Here is a 23,411-nt window from a genome sequence, read left to right as displayed (position 1 = left end):
ATAGACTCCCGCATGTGCCCAAACCAAGATCCACCTGGCAAGCCCACTAGGGGGTGATGCTGTGCCCATCTGGGGCGTTGCTCCATTGCTCAGCAACCGGAGCTCCATGGAGCCATCCTCAGCACCCAGAGCCAAATTGCTCCAATCGAGCCTTGGCTGCAGGAGGGGAAGAGAGAGACAGAGAGAGAAAGAAAAAGGAAAGGGGGAAGGCTGGAGAAGCACATGGATGCTGCTTCTGTATGCCCTGACCGGGAATCGAACCCTGGACATCTACACACTGGGCCAATGCTCTACCACTGAGCCAGTCGGCCAGGGCTTTAGAATTAGATATTCTCAAAAAAAGCTCTTGCCTTTGGTATTTTTCTAATTTAAAGTTCCAAAATATATCTAGACATTGAAGACGAAGGTTAAATGATACTACATAGAGAAACTAGTCCTATAAAGAAAAGTGGTCTAGTTGTGGCACATTCCGATGTACAAGGACACACAGCTTTTGTCTGTGGGTTAGGAGTACCAGACAGAGGACTATGCACACAGAAACAGTGCAGTGTGGGACTAGGTTCCCTGGTGAACAGCCAGAAGACAAACTCTTCCCAGAAGCAGAATGGGCACACAGCCCAGGACAGCGCAGTTCACAGCCTAGTCTCCCTCGGTTCTCCGGGTCCCTACTCAGGACCTGCAAGTGCCTTCGATACTGTTTACTCCAAGTCTTGGTGGATCAGAAAGCACACATTTTGCTGCAACACTTCTCTCTTATATTCATGGTTTCTGTCCCTTTCCAGAAGAACTTACCTAGAGAATCTATCTCTGTTTGAAGAATAGCTTATTGTTAGGCTCTCCCAGTTCTGACTCAGACTCGGCATTAACAAGGCCGCACCTTATCCCAAGGGAGAAGGCAGAGTAAATAAATGCCTGCATGTCCCAAAAGAATAGAGTTGGTTTTAAATTTTCCTCCTCCTAGGAGTTCAAGATATTTTGTCCTTGACATTGTACTACACACAGGTTTCTGCAAGAATATAACTTAATCACAGGAAACTTGCAGGTTCAGAAACTGAAACTCATCAGCTCTACCTTACGTCTTACTTTCACTGATGTGGGATGCAAATTCTTACCAACAATGTGACTGACATTTAAAAAAAACCAAAACCATAATACCCACCTGCCAATTTACAATGAAAAGTATAACTATCAGGCAAATCCAATCATGTCTAAGTTTATTCATTACCTTATTGGCAAGCCACATGGGAAAACAGTGATCAGAAGTTTGCCTATTTGTCATAGAAACAAAAAACAGAATGTGTTGTAGTTTGAATGTATAATGACCTCAGACTCTCGGAAACCTTTATTAAGGCTCCTTCCTCAGTGAAGACAAGTCTGCCAAAACAGCCCGCTGCTCCTGGTGCTGTTCGGTCACTCCAAGGATTTGCTTCGGTTGGTTCTACCAACCCTGCCTCTGAGGGCAGCTTGTTCTGTGCCAATATGGCGGACAGACTCCCTTCTGAGAACCATCTTCCTCTCAGAAGTAGTCACAGTGCTAAGTTCCTCTGTGAGATGTTTTGAAAGTGCTTTTATTTCTTCACTAATCTGCTATATGCTACTTCTCTCCAAATTCTTTAAAAAAATTTTTTTTCCTTATTGTATTGAGATAGAGGGAAGCACTCATTTGTTTCCACTTACTTATACATTCGTTGGTCTCTTCTTGTGTGTGCCCTGGGTAGGGACTAAACCTGCAACCACGGTGGTTTGTTTCAAGTTCTTGAAAGAGATCTCACCACAGCCCCTAGATTGAGAAACAAAGACAAAATTAACTTGAGTTAACCTAAGCCTACTGCCACACAGCCTCAGAAGAGATGCTAAAAAACCTCAGAAGTGACAGGAGGAGAATAAATAGGAAGATAAAAAAGGAGGGAGCTGAACTCCACAAGCTCCAGTCACTCTTGATATAGCAGAGAGTTGTTTGACACATGAGTATCTGTTAGCCTTATGCATCAGGAGAAAAATTTTCAACAGCCAACTTTTTCTTGAGTTTTAAATTGAAACAGGTGTATCTTAGCTCATGGACTCCATTCTGGAATACCTCTAAAGCTACCTCTAGAGTAGTATTTCCCTTCAACATAAAATTTAACCTTCCCATAGGACCAAGCTAGGACGGGTGTGCTAATATTTTGCCATTTTAAAATAAAACTCAGACAAAAATTCCAACCATCTTTCAGAAATTTTAGACAGAGCCCAGAAAGTTTGGTTTATGCAGGACTGATTGCTCACTACAAATGCTAACCTAAAACTTCATTTCAGAAATTCCATTACCCTGTGAGGTGGATTCACATGACTGATATGGCCTATATACATCATGACCCTAGATTTAGTATTCAGTCCTATCCCAGTGCGCGGCGCGCGCGCGCGCGCACACACACACACACACACACACACAAATTACTTAAAACCTTAGTCTTTTGTTACTTCTAAAGTGCTTTCATCTCATTTTGAGTTGTGAGAGGTAGTGGCTATATGAATATATTATTTAATCATACTGAGATTTTGCTGATACAAGTATTTCCCATCTAATGTAATCTCAAATAACCTTAAATCATTTAAATCTATTTATTTTTCAGAGCTTACATGTCTGCACTATCAGCCATTTCCTTGGATTGGAAATAAGCTCACTGGCACTCACTGCATGAGCTATGCATGAGCATGTCACAGCTGCCGTGCTTGCCTGGCAAAATAAATACATTGTCATTTTGCCAAGTGTCAGATAATTCTCTGATCCTTAAAAAGTGCTTTGGAGAACAGATTCTCTTCTAAGTAATTAATAGATGAACAAGTTTTTTTAAAGTAATAATCAAAGGTCATCCGTTGTCAAGCTGTCTTTATAACCGAAGGCTATCTTTGGGCTTCTAATTCCATGGAATAAATTGAACCAAAATTTATAATTAACCTGCCATTATTACTCAAAAGAAACGTGCTAATGGTTCAGGTTTTTTTTGCACTGAGGAGTCAAGAGGATTGCAGATCAAATCTGGCTAACTTTGAAATTTTGTGTCATTTCCGTCTTCCTTTACTCATGAGCTCATAGTCCGATTTGGCCTGCGTGAGCTTTAATGCTAACAAACTGCATCTCCTTACTCAGAGTGGGGTAGTCCTACATCTTCATGTGAAAGAGATCTCATTAGAAACAGCAAAACTTACTGTAGTTTTAGCATTCCCCAGTATTCTATTTCTGGTAATTGCTAGCATGTAAAATATTTTCATATTCTAGCATAAAAGCTATATATGTCTGTAATTTAGTAAAGCTTTTCAGATCTGTCCTCCTCTTTGTCTTGAAAGGTTACCTGATGACAGTGGTTCCCAACTTTTTTTTTTTCTTTTTTTTTTTTTTTTTTCATTTTTCTGAAGCTGGAAACGGGGAGAGACAGTCAGACAGACTCCCGCATGCGCCCGACCGGGATCCACCCGGCACGCCCACCATGGGGCGACGCTCTGCCCACCAGGGGGCGATGCTCTGCCCATCCTGGGCGTCGCCATATTGCGACCAGAGCCACTCTAGCACCTGGGGCAGAGGCCACAGAGCCATCCCCAGTGCCCGGGCCATCTTTGCTCCAATGGAGCCTTGGCTGCGGGAGGGGAAGAGAGAGACAGAGAGGAAAGTGCGGCGGAGGGGTGGAGAAGCAAATGGGCGCTTCTCCTGTGTGCCCTGGCCGGGAATCAAACCCGGGTCCTCCGCACGCTAGGCCGACGCTCTACCGCTGAGCCAACCGGCCAGGGCCCAACTTTTTTTTTTTGTTCCCAACATTTTAAACACACACTTTTAGAAGTAAATATTTATTATACACATTTTATGGCCAGGCTGATTTTCTTAAAAGAATTAATAACATCCACATAAATCACTTTCACTGCTAGGAAGAGAATCTTGATGGTGTTAAGTTGCAGCCTCTTACTTGATCTGCACTGTGGATGTGTGACAAAGATAAAACTCTTCTTTTTCTTTTTAGCCTCGGAATGGATGGCTTTGGCCAGCCGGCCAGCATTCTCCGACGCCCAGCCACAGCTTACGGATTCCGCCCGGATGAAGCTTACTACTACGGCTTTGGATCTCGATAGAGTCTCCTCTTTCCATGTTCCCTTAGCATAAGGGAAACTTGTGTGCGCTAGTTGACTTTGAGTCTTGAGCTAATAATGCATGCTGATACTGTTGTGGGTCTGTGTTTTATTTTGTTTTTTTCATGTTGTAGCTGCAGAGTAACTCCACCCCTTCCGTCCCATGTTAAGTACAATGGCTGCTTAACAGTGTTCACCCATCGAACCACATCTTGATGCTGGATGACATTTCCCATGAGACTCAAAGTAGATGCTAAAAAGCAACTAGACTGGAAAACAAACACTACATTATGTACATTAAGTGACTAATTTAATTTCTATTAAAAGAAGCGTAAAGTACAAATGGGTTAGAAATCATGTGTTTCTCCTTAATGTGTTTTATTTGGAGTTACATGCTTATGTAGGGTACATAGGAATTTTACTTTTCCCTACCCTTTTCCCCCCTTGTAAACGCTGGAGTATTTCATGTGATATGTGCTACCCTGAAAATTTATAAATAAGACGTCACCTTTTTTTTCCTACTATGTGCCTGAAAGGTTGCTTCCCGAAGTTACTAACAGTTTTCAATTAACCATGGAATGTATGCCAGAGGTTATGTTATATACAAGTACCGTCTCTTCAGCCATTTGAATTCATGTCTTTCTGATTTTAATATTAATAGAAACCTGGGACATCAAACTAGATTAGTATTAGGCTTTTAAATTGTGTTATTTATGAAATCTGAAGTATGGAAAAGCTAATTTCAAGTCTCACTGAGGAACATTATTTTGCTAAGATACATGGTTCCCATTTGTTCAGTTATTATGAGATGTAGGTAGGAAGAAATGGGAGGCATTATAATAATGAAATAAATGCAGAGATCAAAGATGTCTCTGTCCTTGAATTTTACAGCTCTCAGTGATCTATATCAGTGTTTTTTAATTGCCAGTCTGCGAAAAGAGTCAACCACTCTGATATGTGAAGATTATTGACCCAATGATCTCAGTCAAATTTGCTGATGTTCGGGGGTGATTTCTCCCTCAGCAATCCCTAAAATAATTCTATTTTCACCAGTCCCCAAGTGTAAAAAGTTGAAAACCAATGACCTACCTTTGAAATAATTCAGTCCATCTACCTACTTAAGAAACGAATCACACAGAAATTTTAAATATCAACGGATTTTTAAAGCCTTCAATGTATAAGAAAGTATATGATGTTCCTAAGGGAATATGTGACCCTATGCTATGATTTATGTCTTTGAAATTACAACCTAATTGATCTTTCTGAAAACATACATTTGTCTTAGTTTATATTTTAATCCTAGACTAGTATAGTTGGAAAGGGCCCGAGAAGCAAACACGCCAAATTCAGTTGAAAAAACTATGGCAGGAGAGATTAAATAATCTGCCCAAGTTTATCTACATATTTGGTCAGTAACATAACCCATCTCCCTGCTTCCAATCCAATAACCTCAGTACTAAGTATCTTGCCGCCTTATTTGCCACATGTATCAAGTATTATATAAATGCACATAATGATTGACATTACTAGAAAGAGCTTAACTTCCCACATACTATTACAAAGTGATGTAGGAAGAACATATGAAGTACCTAACACAGTAAGTACCCAACACATGTTAGTTACTGCTACATTATCTTTTTTTATTTTTTCATAGACTTTACCATTATCTTTGTTCATTTATATGCTTATTGTCTCTCCAGTTTCCAGAGCAGAAACTGACACACAGTGAGCCCTTAACAGCGAACAAGGAGCGGATGTTGGGAGAAGTACAGCCACTTAGCTCAGGTCCAGGGTCACAAACAGCTGTGAGAACTGCACTGGTGGTGGGCTGGGCACTCGGAAGGGCTAAAATGACATTCCGGTACTAAGCTACTAGCACATCTTCAACCCTCTAAAGCTTTCTCCAGGCCCCCAAACAACCCACTTGTCTGCAATGGCTGTTCCTTCTCAGTGGTCAGCACAATGCATGGCACAGGTGCGGTGTGTTAAGTGAAAGGTCGAAACTGGGGGCTGGCCCAGCCCACTGGGGAGGGGGAAGCCTCTGGTCAGTCTCCCTTGGCAACTGGCAGGTCCTTATTAAACCACCAACTAGTCAGACCTGGAGGGACTCCAGCGGACTGACTGCCTTACCCTGTAGGGGAGAGCTGACAGGCTAAGCCCCTTGCACCCGAATGGAAGGTGACCCAGAGGAGGGGGAAAGCCTCCTTTCAGCTCCTCTTAGCAACTGGCAGGTCGGTATCAACGCTCGAGTAGGTCAGACCTGGAGGGACTCCAGCTGGACTGCCTTATCCTGTATGAGGTACCTGACAGGCTAGCCGTTCCCGGCCTATGGGTGGGCACCGGGGAAAGCCAAACTGGTATGTTCCAAAAGGAAAATTTCTTTAAAACACCTGGGTGCAGGCAGCCGAGACAGACAGAAGCCGTGTCAGCAGCAGGGAGAGCCAGGCAGGGTACATACAGGTGAGTCACGGGTCTTGGAAAAAGCGGCTGACGTCACTGCCTCTACAGGTAGAAAGTAGTATTTTTCATATGTGGACTGGAGAGGTGCCACAGCTCCTCCAGACTCTTTTTTCTAAGGTTTATTTATTGATTTTACTGAGAGAAAGAGACACAAACATTAATCTGTTCCTGTATGTGCCCTGACTGGGTATCAAACCAGCAACCTCTGTGCTTCAGGAGGATGCTACAGCCAACCGAGCCATCCAGCCAAGGATCCTCCAGATTCTTTATCTCCCCGCTCAACTGCTTAAAGGAGGCCTGGGCTGGCTCAAAGGTCCCAGGTCTTCAGGCAAGCAGCCCCCCCTCCACCCCACCTTCAGTCTTCCCACAGGTTTGCCTGGTGCCTGACCTATCGAAGGCAGGGTCTCTGGGCCTGTGGCTAGGCTTTTACAAACAACTATCATGATTTAAAAGCCCCTGATTGTCAGGTCCTTTCCCAATGTAAGCTTTTCCTGACATTTCTGCAGATAAACTTTCTGCTACATTTCAAAGTGACGGCCAGGAAGCCATTGAGAAAAAGAACAGCAAGCAAATTAACTACAACCTAAGGTCTCTTCTTCCATAGCTGCCTCCCGCTGGTTAGCAGGAAGTATATATGAGGATGGGGATGGATGGGAGTCGGATGGTTATTGATAGTGATTTTCCTTAAATTTTTGTGTAACCACAAAACACCCCAAACAGCCAAAGCAATCTTAAAAACAAAGTTGGAGGCATCACACTAGCTGATACCAAACTATACTACAAGGCTATAGTAATCAACACAGCATGGTACCGGCATAAAAACACAGATTGCCTGACCTGTGGTGGTGCAGTGGATAAAGTGTCAACCTGGAAACGCTGAGGTTGCCAGTTCAAAAAAACCCTGGGCTTGCCTGGTCAAGGTACATATGGGAATTGATACTACCTGCTCATCCCCCCTTCTCTCTCTCTCTTCCCTCTCTATAATGAATAAATAAAATCTTAAAAAAAGAAAAACACAGATCAACACAACAGAATAGAGCGCCCAGGAATAAGCCCATGCACACATGGTAAATTAAACTATGACAAAGGAGGCAACAATATACAATGGAATAAAAACAGTCTCTTCAACAAGAAAACTGGGAAAATAAACAGATACATGCAAAATAATGAAACCAGACCACTTCCTTATGCCATATACAAAAATAAACTCAAAATGATTAAACACTTAAATGTATGACCTGAAACGGTAAAACTATCAGCAAACATAGGCATTAAACTCTCCGACATCATTCTTAGCAATACTTGACTGGATATGTCTCCTTGGGCAAGGGAAACATAAGAAAAAATAAACAAATGGGACTAGACAGTCTTTGCAGAGCAAAGGAAACAAAAAGACGAACTACTGACGAGGAGAGGATGTTTGCCAGTGATGGTGACACAGCCAATACGAAGTTAACATCCAAGATGTATAAACTCATACAACTCAAAACCAAAAAAAATCCAATTAAAAACTGGGCAGAGAACCTGAACAGACATTTCAAATCCCAAGAGGACTACAGATGATCGACAGACATATGAAAAGATGCTCATCATCACTAATCATCAGAGGAATGCAAATTAAAACCACAATGAAATATAACCTCATACCTGTCAGAATGGCTATCATCAACAACTTTGCAAGGATGTGGAGAAAAGGGAACCCTCGTGTGCTCTTGGAATTGTAAACTAATGCAACGACTATGGAAAACAATATGGAGTTTCCTCAAAAAATTAAAAATAGAACTACCATATGACCCAGCTATTCTACAGCTGGGTATTTATCCAAAGAAACCCAAAACATGAATTTGAAAAGACATATGCACCCCTGTGTTCACTGCAGCATTATTTACAACAGCCAAGATGTGGAAGTGTTACCGATAGACGAATGCATAAAAAGTGGTGGTGCATACACACAGTGACTACTATTCAGCATCAAAAATGGATGAAATCTTACCATTTGTGACAACATGGATAGATGACTTAGAGGGTATTATGCTAAATAAAATGAGTCACACAGAGAAAGACAGATACCATATGATTTCACTTATATTTGGACTCCAAAAAGCAAAAGAATATACAAAACAGAAACAAAGTCATAGATACCAAGAACACTTGGATGGATGACTGATGGGAGGGGTTGGCAGGACGGATGAAAAAGGGGAGGGGTTAAGAAGCACAAACTGGCACTTACAAAAGCAGTCAAGGGGATGTAAAGTACAGCACACGGAATAGTCAGTAATACTGTAGTGACCAGGTGTGGTATCAGACGGGAGCCAGACATACCAGGGTGATAACTCCGTAAGCTATGTAAATGTCTAATCACCATGTTGTACACCGAAAACTAGTATTACATTGTCTGTCAACTTTAATTTAAATCAATTATTTATAATGGCATGATTAGGGGCAGTCTTGCCCCCTACATCCCAAGCAAACGTTAGATGGGTAACGTCCCCTGAAGCCCCACTGGTGTGGGGCCCCTCCCACCACCTCCCTCTGCCCCTAAAAGACACGCCCTGCACGAAGCCCAGGGTCAGAGCAGCCTGCTAGAGTGAGCCCGCTGCCCAAGGACCGACTCCGGGAGCACAGCCAATCAGAGGGCAGAGTCTGAGCAGTGAAGGTGCTGGCCACAACCTATACTGTGATCACAAAAAACAGTCACCGGACAGTCCAGCTTTTCCTCAGAAGGGAGAACATGGTCAAAAACAAATTAATGTGGACAACAGTTTTCTTTTCTAGCCACTAATACCTATCACTAATGGTGTTCTCTCACTAGCTGCTGTGAGCACCCTCTGCTCATCTCTCCAAATGAATAACCCGCCCTGACAGCCTGCTGCTCTCTGCTCACACCTGCAACCACCGCCTCACTCCCGACTACTCCCAAATGCGCAGGTCCTCTTAGGTTATTACCAAGTTTTAAAGATTTGAACATTTAAACTTTAAAAACCTAATTAAGAAATATGGTGGAAATAATTTATATACAGTAGTTAAAGACAAATTGAATTATCTCCTAAAAATTGATTTGGGCTTATAAAAATAAGTACATTTATATTAAATAACTTTTTCAGATAATTAAACAAATAACAATATGGTAGCCACCTAATAGCATCATAGCTGCTCAATATTTAACAATTATAAATACTAAACCAAAAAAATCCTAAGAAATATACTCCTGACAAAATAACTTCAAAAGATAACTCTTGGCAGGAATGCTAAAACATGATAATTTATAATTCATGCATTATAAAAAAGCCTCACCTTAGTATAGTGCAGAAGAGAGCTGGCAAAGAAACGACACAATTTGAGTGTTTTCTGAAATAATCTGTAGTCAGCATTATCCTGTTTCCAAAATAGGAAATAAGAAAGCATAATAAGAAAAAATGAGGCCCTGGCCAGTTGGATCAGCGATAGAGCGTCGGCCTGGCGTGCGGGGGACCCGGGTTCGATTCCCGGCCAGGGCACATAGGAGAAGCACCCATTTGCTTCTCCACCCCCACCCCCTCCTTCCTCTCTGTCTCTCTCTTCCCCTCCCGCAGCCAAGGCTCCATTGGAGCGGAGATGGCCTCTGCCCCAGGCACTAGAGTGGCTCTGGTCACAGCAGAGCGACGCCCTGGAGGGGCATCGCCCGCTGGTGGGCAGAGCGTCGCCCCTGGTGGGCGTGCCCGGTGGATCCCGGTCGGGCGCATGCGGGAGTCTGTCTGACTGTCTCTCCCTGTTTCCAGCTTCAGAAAAATACAAAAAAAAAAAAAAAAAAAAATGAAATTAGCTTAACTTGTAAATGAGACAATATTTTCTAAAAAGGTCTCTTAATAAACATTTAGTGTAAACATTTTCCAAGAAAACATAAGTCTACTCTGAGTTGTTAGGAGCAATACAAACAAACACCACCAACAACAATAGAGATACTTCAAAAACGTGAACTCCATGCTGCTGAAAACAAATCTTAATCTAGAACAGCAGAAGAGGTGGCCCTTCTGGGCTGACCTGAAAGGGGAAAAACAGAAATGCCTGCTATTCTCTGTGATATTGGGTGAACAGGTGCTCAAAACAAAAGGTCTTACAAACCAATAAAAGAACGACATATAGAAGAGACAAAAGACAGAAGAAGGCAGTTCACAGAAAATACAAATTGTTGGAAAACTAATATTGAAAAAACCCAAATTACAATCTAATTAAGTATTCTGAGGGGAGAGAGAAGGTTATTTCATTAGCATATTAAAAAGACCAACAATATCCCAGGGTTGATGAGGTGGGTGATACTGCTTTCACCATTGGTGGGAGCACAAAATATTACAGTCTTTGCATTATTATTGAGAGTTACAGCATTAAAATCCCTCGACCCAGAAGCAGCTGCTCTCTGGAACTATATCCTACAAGAATACTGCACAGGCATGCAATGCAACATTTATTATCTAGTAAAAATAGATATGAACCAAGTATCCTTCAATTGAAGACTGGTTAAATAAATTCAAGGTACATTCATAAACTGTAACAGCACAAAGTAATTAAAAAGAATCAGGTAGATAGCACCTTCATAGCACAGTAAGCACTAAGATAAAGTAAAAGATCAAGTTGCAAAACAATATACATATATAATAAAATTTATTTTATTATATTATTATATTATTTATTATTATTTAAAATGTATATGTTAATACTCCCTAATCCCTCGAAAACAAACCAAAACCTCTTGCAGAGGAAGGTAGGATTCCACTTTCCCTGCTGTGTATCTGTGTAATGGGTGAGAATTTTTTGAGTGTGTTACTGATAAAATGGTGGTGATGCTGCGTGCGCGTGCGTGCGTGCGTGCGCGTGTGTGTGTTTGTGTGTGTGTGTATGTGTGTGTGTGTTTACGTGCAGAGGAGTCATCCTGCCTGGACTGAAATCCTGGCCTTCCACAACTAGCACGTGCTGGTGGAGACATCATTTAACCTCTCTGTGGAACTGCAATGTGGCTCAGACTGAGGTTACTGTAAGGTTAGAGTCTGACACTTAGGCAAGAGGAAAATGAAATTAGACGCTGTAAAGATATCAAAAAAAGGAGAATCAGCGACAAACATCAGCCATGTGCTAGGCCCCAGCCTCTCTGCTGCAGCAACAATTAACCAGGATAAAGACCATGTCCTAGAGCACGTAAAGGGGTCAGCCCCTATGAAATCGACTGTGGTTACTGAACAGCAAAGAGGCACAATGACTGAGATGGAAAGCTTGCTAGTTTTGTGGCTGGAAGACCAGAATCAGCAGCATATACCAGTTAGGATAGGTAAGTGACTTAGGATAGGCTGTGTTTTGACTCACACCAAAATTCGGATTATGGAACTGTGTCATAACCCGAGGACCCCCTGTAGGGTGATTCCTCAATAAATACCAACAGTGAACAGCAGAGGGTGCTGCCGATGAGAATTTAGAGTCAAGAATGGTGACTATAGAGTTAGACCAAGGCAAAGCTCCATTTAGTCAAAGCAGAGTCGATACGGCCCAAGTTATCAGTCCCAAATAAGTTATCAGAGACAAATAAGGAAACACATGCAGATCTGCATGGAAGTTAGGAGAACTTACAGTTTATATTCTCTGGTTTCCCCTGCAAACAGCTGATAGGAGCTGCATTCGCAGACTTCAGGACAGACAGCCGGCCTGGCCAGGCACCCTCTGGACTTCTGTCCTTGTCCCCTGCAGACCCCCCTGGAGCGTGTCCAGGAGCCCGTCCCCTCTCACTCACTGAGGACTCCCTAGCTGGGTGCGGTGGTGGCAGGTGAGCAGGAAGGAACTGGGGACGGGAGATGCCCGGGATATGGTGGGAGGAGGAACGGCCGTCCCATTGTGACAGGGGACACCCAACCAGTGCCTCTCCTTTCAGCAAGGTTGGGGGTACACAAAGGAAGTAGGGACAAAAAAATTAGGTAAAAGGGAAGAGAAAGAAGGGATGTAAGGGGAGGGGAGATAAGAGGAAAAGAAGAGGGAAAAGGTAAGCCCCTTCCTAGACTACTCCTCCCCCCTTACAACCCCAGGACTCCCTGCCACACGGCCACCCTCCGCCACCCTGTCCTCCCAGATAACCCCGCCCGACGGGGCTGCCCGTGCTCAGGAACTGGGTGAGTCCTCACACCTCCTCCCCTACAGAGGCCGGGCAGGGACAAGTACAGGTACAGAGACTTTCCCTCTGAGAGCCGCCAGTCCACAGCAGGGGTGTGTTACTGCTCCTCTAGGAAACTATTTAATTCGTTTTCCCATTGTAACATACAGCGGTTAGGTCCTGGGTACCATTAATCCTATAATTTTGGACTTTATGAGTTAAGTAAAATTTAAAGGGCTAATCTGAGAACAGAGGGCACTATGTATAACACTATCATAGGAAAACGAACTACACTTCCCAGTAGCGTATTAGAAATAAAATTTTAGCATACAATGAATGACTCATAACAGGGACACCAATTCAACACAACTTTCTGAAATCAAAATAAATGCTAGTACGTGTGATTTTAGAAGACATACACGCAGAGGTGCACCCTGGGTCCCAGTGGGCTACATGGCACCGGGGAAGAGAGGGCTGGTGTGGCTCTATCAGCAAGACACCGTTAGACTTTGTTCTGGGGCAGAAAAGAATGGAAGGATGGTGAGGAGACTGCCCTGACTGACCAGTCAGTATGTGAAAAGGACTGACAGGCAGACCCTAAAGGGGATGAGAGCAGACAGCAATCTAACGTGACATGTGGGTGAAAAGTAAGTACGGGCTATAACTGTCTCACAGACTGAAACACAAGTGTGCATGTGCACGCACGCACACACCCGTGCACACACACACCCATGCACACACAAACTAAAACCCTCCGAAGTGAAGCGATCCACAATCAAAGGCGCCCAGCAGCAGCGAAGGAAGGAGGCGCCGTCAGGGGCGGAGGGAGCACACACACCTGCGCCCCGGAGTGGGCCACCTGCTCGGCCAGCTGCAGACAGGACTGGAAGGAGCCCAGGAGGTCCTCACACAAGCTGGTGACGATCTCTTTGTGCTTCAGCTGACTCTTCACAATAGCCTGGTGCTTCACGCTCTGCCTGAATGAATAAAAGAGTAGTCACCACAAGCGACATGTCAGGGAACTCAGGACCGTAAGACAGGATGAAGGAACACGTGAAAAACCACAGTGCACACGTATGAGACATGATATAGTTAAGGTATGCCAACTTGACCTATGGAGCAGCTACACCGGTTTAAGTTTCTGTTTTTTTATCTGTCCTTGTAAAATATTAACTGAAGGCTCACTGTGTGCTGGTCACTGGGCTAGGCTCTGGGGACAGAGCTGAATGAAAGCATGCCTCCGCCCTGCGCACAGACAGCGTGGCCGGCACAGGCGACACCATTAGCAATGACCTAACTCTGGCTGGGACAAGGCGAAGACAGGAGAGGCCGGGGTGCTACCAGAGATCTCATCTCACTCCCTCTCAGGGCAGGGAGTCAAAGAACACCAGCCCGGGGATGGGGCACGTGGGCTGAGAACTGGAAGGGAAGCAGGGGCTCAGGGTATAGGGGACAGAGACGCAGAAGGGAAGGATGGAGGGGCAACCCGGCAGAGGGGAGGGACAGAGAGGGGCGCCCCCGGCAGAGGGGAGGGACAGAGAGGGGTGCCCCTGGCAGAGGGGAGGGACAGAGAGGGGCGCCCCTGGCAGAGGGGAGGGACAGAGAGGGGCGCCCCCGGCAGAGGGGAGGGACGGAGAGGGGCGCCCCGGGCAGAGGGAGAGCCGTGACCGGGCCCAGGGACAGGAGAGCTCAGCATGTGTAAGGAACTAACAGCAGGGTGAGTGCAGCGTGATGGGTTGCTGGGGACATCAGAGCCACAGCCAGACAGGAGCAAGGCCACGAAAACAAACAAACACACACACACACACACACACACACACATGAGCCCAGTGGAACTGCTGGTGCCCAGAGTCCTGAATAAACAGACAGTGGTGGTTTTAATCCAGTAAACTTTCGGGTGGTTTGTTACAGAATAAAAGGTACCTAATGCGCCGCACAAAACGAATTTCCTCTCTGTACACAGAAGTGCTGAGCGCAATCTTGGCCTCACTCGTCAGAGTCCTGCTTTCCAAGTTCCGAGTCACAAGCCATTAGTGAGTGAAGTCAATTCTTTAAAAGTTAAACAGAACATAAAGTTTATCACATGTAGAATGGAAGTTATTTTATGTATCATTTATAAATGTGCACATATACACTGACACACATGACATACCTATGTAACTACGTGTTCTGAGAAGGAATGCGAATGGCATTTGGTACCACGAGATACGGTTTAAAACTAGTAACAGTCAGGTGCGTTACAATGCAGCACCTGAGCACCAAGGTGAAGCTTTAATTAACTGACGACTTCCATTCACCCGGGACACAGCCGTGTCAAACTGCCTGTGACCTACAAGTCCCGGGCCAGCTCTGTGCTCTACAGCTGCTCAGGGTTCATGTCCCTTCACAGACACCTAACCATTAAGGGATTCGTCTGCTTCCTGGCATCATGGTCGTGAGAATTATTTCAGGATCCCTGTGACCCACACAAATTCTATCACTTCTAAAGGAAACAGGAGAAAACAAACAAAAGGCAAAAGTCTACTTTTTATCACTTCCTTATAACTCCTTATTATAAAATACATACATATACGCTTTTGGTTCTATGGCAAAGTCTATTCCAATAACAAGGGCTAAAATGTAAACTGTTATTTATGTACCAATGCTATTTGGCTCAGCCCCTCTGCCCGCAGATCCCAGGCCACGTAACGTGTGCCGGACGCACTGCTCACCTTACAGTGCACAAAGGTACTTCTGACGACGTGCAGGACCGAGGAGGGGAGGTTCGGAATGTTTTCTAGAACGATGGACTCTTGTGTGGCACAGACGTGCTGAACGCACCCTGTAAGAGCTCCCAATACCTGCACCATGGTCTGAAAATAAGGGAAGACGCTTCATTCAGAATATATTCCTTTGTGACCCACAAAGTGTCAGACTGGGTGCTAGGGCAGAGCAGTGAACAAGATGGACACTCTACACCTCCGTGCACAGAATTTCAGTCTATCAGAACTACACATAGTGGGACAGCTAGCTAGCCATTTGGTTAAAACAAAGAGTTGGAATCCTAACCCACACAATGAAGACCATGGCAGGCATTCTGCCCACGTGCTTTGAAATTACAGGGAGGGCGAGCTAGCTCCACTACTCACCTTCCTTTAAGATTTTAGAAGTTTACTCAGCATGAAATTCTACAAACAATGCAAAATCAATGTTTCTGGAGTAATACCTTCAATTCCATAAACATAATTCCAGCACGGGGCCATCACATAAACAACACAAGTCCAATTAACATCACAAAGATTCTCACACTCTTAAATTCCCTCCATCCCTCCTTTTCTAATACATTCGACTTGTAAAATATTCCTGAGACTGGTCTGGATTTCTAAGTTTTGGCTTGATAGTTCTCTAACTTGACTGGTTAACTCACACATCATGTCATCAAATAATATCACAGCCTATAAAAGCAAAGTTTGTTTATAAACAGGAATAGAAATCACTAGGAAAGGAAAGACACCGTTTAAAAAATCAGACAATTTTTATTTTGCATCAGTAACACCCTTGGGATATTGTCTAGTTTAACAACTGCACCTACAGAAGTTTAAAATATACCTAGTAATTCTACCATACAATCTCTTTTTAAAAAAAGACCTCAGACAGAAATTATCGTTTTCCATTTCTGTGATTTGAATCTAATAACAATAATTAAAAAATCATTCAAGGTTCATTTTTTGGTGAACTAACAAATGCAAGCGCCACTCTACATAATAAAAGATAACGGTCTTGCCTGACCTGTGGTGGCGCAGTGGATAAAGCGTCAACCTGGAATGCTGAGGTCGCCGGTTCAAAACCCTGGGATTACCTGGTCAAGGCACATATGGGAGTTGATGCTTCCTGCTCCTCCCCTCTTATCTCTCTCTCTCTCTCTCTCTCTCTCCTCCTCCTCCTCCTCCTCCTCCTTCTCTCCTCTCTAAAATGAATAAATAAAGTCTTTTTTAAAAATTTTAAAAAAAGATAACGGTCTTAACCAATCAGCATTCACACGGGCGTGGACTAGGGTAATTCTGGACGTGGTAACGCATTTGTGCTGAAGCTCCTGTTCACTTGTATTTCTAACCAGTTCTCCTTTTCCTCCACCTCCAAATATAATTCCTGGGCTAGAGGCACAGTATGTGACCTCAGAACTAAGTTTCTGTCTATGAAAAGTCAGCCACCTTAAGATCCTAATCCTAGGACCTTCCTGAACAGTCTGAATGCCGACACATTGCAGGAAGCAGCGCAGAGGCAACAACACGCAGTGAGTAGGGAGGATGCTCTTTCCCACGGGCCTGCTGGTGCTCAGCACCGTTTTCCTCCACAGCGCTGGGCCTCCTCCTGCTGGTCAAGAACCAAGTCTAAGGAGCTTTTCAGATCGAGAAGAATCAAGTGAACAAGAGTAAAAGGAATTCTGTGATTATCTGAGTCAAAGCCAAGCTCAGAAGAAATCCATTCCAGAGTGTAGGTTACCATAAATACATGCTTCATTTCGGCACAAAGGTACCTTTCCTTCTCTCAGTTAAAAGAAAACAAATGACTGCTTTTCAGAGAAAAAGTATTTCATGTCTAGAAAGTAATAATGTAGTCTGTAAATGTTAGTTATTGGATTTTACCAATATTCCAGCCTTCTTCATCCTAGGACTCCTTTAGTGAATCTTGGGTCCCTTCTCCAGACAATGCTATTCAACAGTTATTAATAAGCTCTACAGAGAAGACACAACAAAGGGACTTGCTAACTCTATCACCCACCCCAAATTTTCATTTAACAGCTTTAAAATACAAGAGCATTTAAAATTAACTACAAATAATGGAAATTCAATTAGTAAAGGATCTATACCATATGAAAATACAATAGTTTTTAATCACCTCATTACTCTAACAGCACCATATTCTTACATGAAATCTATTTTCTACTACATTTTCTGTATGACAAATGTTTCATAAAAAAAAAAGAGCCACATTAAGAATGATCTAAAACAGAGGTTAGATTTTAATGCCTTCGTAACTTGTATATTAAGAAAATAATTACTATACCTTTGGCAGCACTTGTGAAAAGAAAGTCTGTTCCAATGTCAGGTGGTTCATGTGAGGTAAAAACATTTCTACAATGATTTTCAGAATTTCTATAAAGCAAAACAGTAACACATTTTGTAGGAATATTGTCACATCAGCCAACAAAGGTCACTGCTCTTTCCGAATGTGAGAATATGAAAGCACAAACAACAGAAAGCACTGTGCCGTCTCAAACACCATAATCTATGTAGAGAAATAAAGTAACTCACATAAACTGCAAAAAAAGGGGGGGATACCTTAGTCCAGCAGTTGAGGACCAGTAAATGCATGTGGTTACCATTACTAAGGTGGATCTGTGATCAGTTCAATGATTCTTATAGAGTAGTTAAGACCACGAAAAAATGTTTCCAGTACATACTTTAAAGTTAAAAAGGCCCCAACAGAGTACACCAATTTTAACCCACATAAACATTGCGTGCAAAGACTAGAGTCTGGCAGGAATACACAGAAACGAGATGAGAACGTTCTCCATTCAAATCTTCAAACTTTCAGACCTATAAGTGTTTCTTAGTCATGTTTGTCTGCATGTTTCAAATTTTCTAAAATAAATAGGTGTAATTTTACTTACTATAAAAACAATTGTTACTTAAAAGAATTAGACCCCAACAGGCAACAGAGATTCAAAGTTATAAACAAATATCCCTCAGCCAAGTGAGATGTAACCAGGAACAGCGGACTCAAAGCAAATGTAAACCCAACAGTCCAGTCTTCACCCTCCACCTTCTCTCCTGGAAAAGACGGAAATTGCATCAAGCAGGAGCAATGGAGATGGACTGGGATGAGAAAGCCAACTCTTCCCACTGACAAATGTGCCATCACCTGAATAATCAGTTTCCTGTACCCTAGAAACTCCTTTCTAAGTGCTGCTAACACACTGGAAGTTGAAAGCAACAGACTGCAAACTGTGTTCCCTAGAGGTCTAACCACGGCTTAACAACTAACACAAGGTTTACACGGTGCTTACACGTTATTAAACAAAACACACGTGCTATCTTCTGAAAATGGAATTTTAAACTTTACGTATTGTAATTAGAAGAAATTTGGGAATTTAAGTAACTAAAGGTTGCAGAGGCTATAACACTACAATAGGAAAAGATTCAATAATTTGGAGAAGATACAAAACTGTATGGCCATAAGTCTCAGATCTTAATGACATCACAATGAATCACACTATCAAGACAGCTTTCACTTGAAACCATGTCAATACAATTTTTTAAAAGACAGTTTTACTTACAAATATGCTCAATCCAACTGTCAAGACTGTTGACACATGGAGTAAAATAATTAAGGAAGATCACAGTAATAGGATGCTCACATCTGAGAATAAATTTAAAAGCACCATTCTTGAAGTTTCAGCAATGACCCGTAAGAGATTGAAATTAGACAAATTACTGGAATAATTTTATTTTTAAAAAGTTAATGCTTATTAGATAAACAAGTAATATTACGAAAATAATTTACAGAAATTATTTTTCAAATTGTTCAGGTATACTCTTGCCTTTTCAAGCTGTATGTAGCTGTAAAATATTTTGGACAGATGACAAACAGTGCTACAGTAAACCACGGGTTTCTGGTCTCCAATGCAGGAAAGCAAGTCCTCCCTCATCAGCATGTCTATGGCACTTTTTCTGTACCTGTCTTAAGTCACTCACCACTCTCTTTTGCTTTCATATTTTATTTATTTGTTTTAGAGAGAGGAGACAGAGAGAGAGTGAGAGAGAGGTAAGAGATAGAGAAGCAGAAAACATCAACTCCCATATGTGCCTTAACCAGGCAAGCCTGGGGTTTCAAACCAGCGACCTCAGCGTTCCAGGCTGACACTTTACCCACTATGCCACCGCAGGTCAGACTAATAATTATTTGTTTTTAGATTTTATTTTCTCTATCTCTTGCATACCTCTCTCACTAGCCTTACCAGACTGAAACTCTTGTGCAAGTAGCAGGAGCCTACAAAATGTCACAGTAAATGATCCTAACAGTATTCACATTATAAAATATATACTTGTATGCCATCAAGAATTGTTAGAAATGTTATGATGTAAAAACAATGTCATTAAAGAATACGTCAAGAAAAATGAATTATTTCATAACCTCATCACACTAATAAAATGTTTCTTTTGAAATCTTAAGGTTGCATTTCTTTTTTTCAGCAGCATTTAAAACAAGGTATAGTCATCAACTTAATCGAGTCAGGTAGGGTAAAATTTGCCTTATGGAAAAATTTCAGCAAAGGTTTCAAAAAAAATTCTAGCCTCTTCAAAAATTAAACATACTATGTATGACTATGAATACATACAAGACTGGAAAATACAATGTGTCAATTGTAAAACATGAAAATAATTGTTCCAGGGATGGAAACGTGGATTTATTGCAAATTTAAATTTGTTGAGAATCGTGTTGAAAAGAGTATTAACTAATGGGACTTGCAGGTCTGTAGAAAACACAGTATTTTTAGCCCTTTACTCAATGTGTGCCAGGCACTGCTCAAGGTGCTGGGATAACACCGTGAAAACACAACTCCTGCTTTTATGGACTTCAGTGTCAAGGGAAGTGAAAAAGGAACAAAACAAGGTGATTTCTATTAATGATAAAGTAGTCTTCAGAAAACTGAACGGGGCCAAGCGATAAAAGTGTCGCAGACTGGGTTTGGGGGAACTATCTAAAAGTGAGGGCTCTGAAGGGGGCCAGGACCTGAACGATGAGCTGTGCACAAGGCTGGGAGAACAGACGAGGCTGAGGGGTCAGCCAACACGAAGACCTCCAGACAGGTGAGCCTCACGCACTCATGGATGGAAGGTAACGCCCGAGACAGGAGAAGACAGCAAGCTTTGGGCCTCGAACGTAAGCTGGATTTTATTTCTAATTTGTGAAGAAGACAGTTGGGCGCAGGGTGACTTAAAAAGGAAATGACGATGTTTCACTCTGGACTATTTTTGGAGAATGGACTGTAAGAGGCCGTGAGGAAGCTATTCATAGTCCCAGTGAGAGGTGACAGGGGTTTGGGATAAAGGGGCAGAAACTGGGGATGGAGGAAAGTGGGTGGATTCCAGACACAGTGACATCGGAGACAACAGAACTTGCTAACTGAATGTGGGGATTCAAGGGCTCTGAAACCATTTACAGTTAAGTCCTCACTTAACGTGTTGATACTCTGTGACTTAAAGTAACACGATGTGTAACAAAACCAATTTTTTCCACAGGCTAATTCAGTAGTGCTCAACCTTTTCACACCTCGGGATTGGTGAAAGCAGGAGAATTATTTCAGGGACCACTAAAGAAATCATCCTGCGCATAAGCGAATTCAACTAAGATCACGGGGTCTATAATCTTCATACAGCATCCGGGTGGTTAACACTTTCATGGACTGGCACAAGATTCCTGTCAAATGGGCAGTGGAAAACACTGGGCTAATTGACATAAACAAGAGTTAAAATTCCTATTTTATAATGAAATGACTCTGAATGAAATTATGCTATTTGACAAACTGCTGTACTTCAGTGAAGAAAACTGCGGAAAAGCAGGTTTGGGTCCTTTTGAATGTTAAGTGTGAGATGCAAATCAGGTGGGAATGTTGACTTTCAATTATTGAAGTCCTGCTGTAAGTTTGAAGGAAAGAGGAGGTACCAGGTTCCTTATCTTTGTTACTACAAAGCCTACCTCCCTGCCTGATACACTGTTACAGTAATACAATTTTATAATTAAATATATAGAATATATAGAAATTAAATATATAGAAATATATAAAAGTATAGAAGGTATATAGAAATGTTAGGATATATTAAAAGCCATTAAGGCAAATAAACAAGGCTACGCCCTCTGGGTGAGAGCTAATCTTGGGTGTAGAGATGTGACAGGCAAGACCATGCCCTCTGCACAGGGCTGTTAGTGTGTGTGTGAATTTATACATAGACAAAAAGAGCTCCCTGAGAGGAACTCCCTAAAATCAAAGATTCAGAATTGGCTTGATGTGACAGTTCTGTAGACTAACATTAAAATTTTATGTAAATTAACATTAAAAAAGAGCTCCCTGTGTAGAACTCCCACAGGGAGTTTGTGCCAAAAGTGGCTTGATGTGATAATCCTGTAGACTAACACCTGTTAGAAGGCTCATGCCAGAAAGAGTATTTAAGCCAAGGGGCCCCAGCTGCAGTCAGTCATCCAGACTCCAACGTGGAAGGTGGACTGTCTCCATGCTATTCTACCAAGGACATACGAGAGGAACACGCAGGCGGGGCCCCCTTAAGCTGTACCCAGGCATGCCACAGGATCTGTGAGTAGTCAACTGCCATGTGTGATTCTTGCAACTAACTCGTGTGTCGGTCGTGACTTTCCTCTGGTGGCCATTGGTCTCAGTATCAATAAGCAGAATATAGCCGCCTCAAGAGTAGTTTCGAAGAGGCTGCCAGCCCTGCTGTTAAGCAGGAGTGTCCCACTACACGGGGAAGTCAAATCAGGAACATCTGATCCACTTAGAGCTTGGGCTCTACTGGGACATACAGATATGTTAAGTACCTGTAAATGTTTAAGGATACCTATTTTGTTTCCCAAGTCAAAATCCCTGAGGATGGCGATTCCGTAGGTGCAAACAGGCTAACAAAGGGCTTCGGTACCTAGTGGAAGTGTGCTCATGCCTAGATGAAGGACATCTATGGTACGGTAACATTGGTATTTGGCTTTAACTGTAAAAATTACTCGTGCAGTGTTGAGACTATCTCAAGTGAAAGTCATTTTTTAAGTGTAGTTTTATATTGAAGGTAAGCACAAAGGCACTAAAAATAAATCACCTTTTAACATGAAGGGCTAGGGCTCCACACACATTTACAGCCACAAAGGCACGAGAACTACTAAGGAAGGGTCTGTAGCTGGACCACGGGGGATTTAGGGAACTCAAGCCCCGCAGGTGGAGCCCATCATGCAAGTCAGCCACGCCTCCCAGTCAGCAACACAGGGATGGCACGGGGAGGAGGGCGAAGGACACTGGACATGTGGCATAGACTTGGCACCGCAGCAGACCTGCGTCTTTGCCCCTCACTGTCCGGGGACAGCGCGGTCACACACACACACCCCAGTCCGGGGAGGGCGCGGTCACGTCCAGCACACACCGCAGAGATGACAGCTCAGCGCATCTCTCTGCCTCTCCATCCCCGAGTCGGCGCCGGCCTCCTCGCGCTCCCGGGCGGTACTCCTCACTCTCAGTTGCACCGGACGATGGCACAGACGCTCCCGGGAGCGAGGAATGGAAGGAAACGCCACTCCCGCCATTCCGGGGCGGGTCACCGGCGCGGTCCCGGCAGCCCCAAAGCCAGGGTGCCCTGGCTCCCGGACGCATGGTCCCCACGGGCCCCGCGGCTCCACCTGGCTCACTCACAGCCGAGGGCTCGGGCCGCGGGGACACAACACGGCGCTGGCGCGACCCCCGCCCCACCCCCTCTCCCGGCGACAGCGAAAGATATGAGGAGCCGAGGCAGGACGGTCGGCAGTTCCTGCCAGCACAGCTCCCCGTGCCAGCCACTCGGTTCCTTCAGTAGGACGGCGCTCGCCGCAGCGGCGCGCTCCTGAGACATGCTTTCACCCCTGAGCCCGCTTCAAACTGGTCCCGCCGCCGCCACGACCGGAAACGCCGCCGTCCCGGCAGACCTTGCGAGCTCTCCGCCGGCGC

The 23,411-nt window shown here is 43.5% G+C and overlaps 1 protein-coding gene and 1 pseudogene across 3 annotated transcripts in view; one reads left to right on the top strand and one right to left on the bottom strand.

Annotated features, from left to right (window-relative positions):
• KIFAP3 (kinesin associated protein 3) overlaps window positions 1-5,309 on the top strand; it is a 135,933-nt gene extending 130,624 nt beyond the window's left edge. The window contains exon 20 of one of the 3 annotated variants that reach the window (XM_066371467.1): window positions 3,993-5,309. In XM_066371467.1, the coding sequence (XP_066227564.1) occupies window positions 3,993-4,101 (109 nt within the window). In that variant the 3' untranslated portion in view covers window positions 4,102-5,309. The remainder of the gene's footprint in view (window positions 1-3,992) is intronic. The other 2 variants (XM_066371465.1, XM_066371466.1) reach the window with 2 other exon arrangements.
• On the bottom strand, window positions 929-23,316 carry LOC136395926 (FIGNL1-interacting regulator of recombination and mitosis-like; annotated as a pseudogene).
• Between the last annotated feature and the right edge of the window lie 95 nt (window positions 23,317-23,411).

The sequence above is a fragment of the Saccopteryx leptura genome, chromosome 2, assembly GCF_036850995.1.
Source record: "Saccopteryx leptura isolate mSacLep1 chromosome 2, mSacLep1_pri_phased_curated, whole genome shotgun sequence".
NCBI lineage: Eukaryota > Metazoa > Chordata > Mammalia > Chiroptera > Emballonuridae > Saccopteryx > Saccopteryx leptura.
The sequence above is the reverse complement of the archived record's forward strand: the minus strand, read 5'-3'. Positions and strand labels throughout refer to the sequence as shown.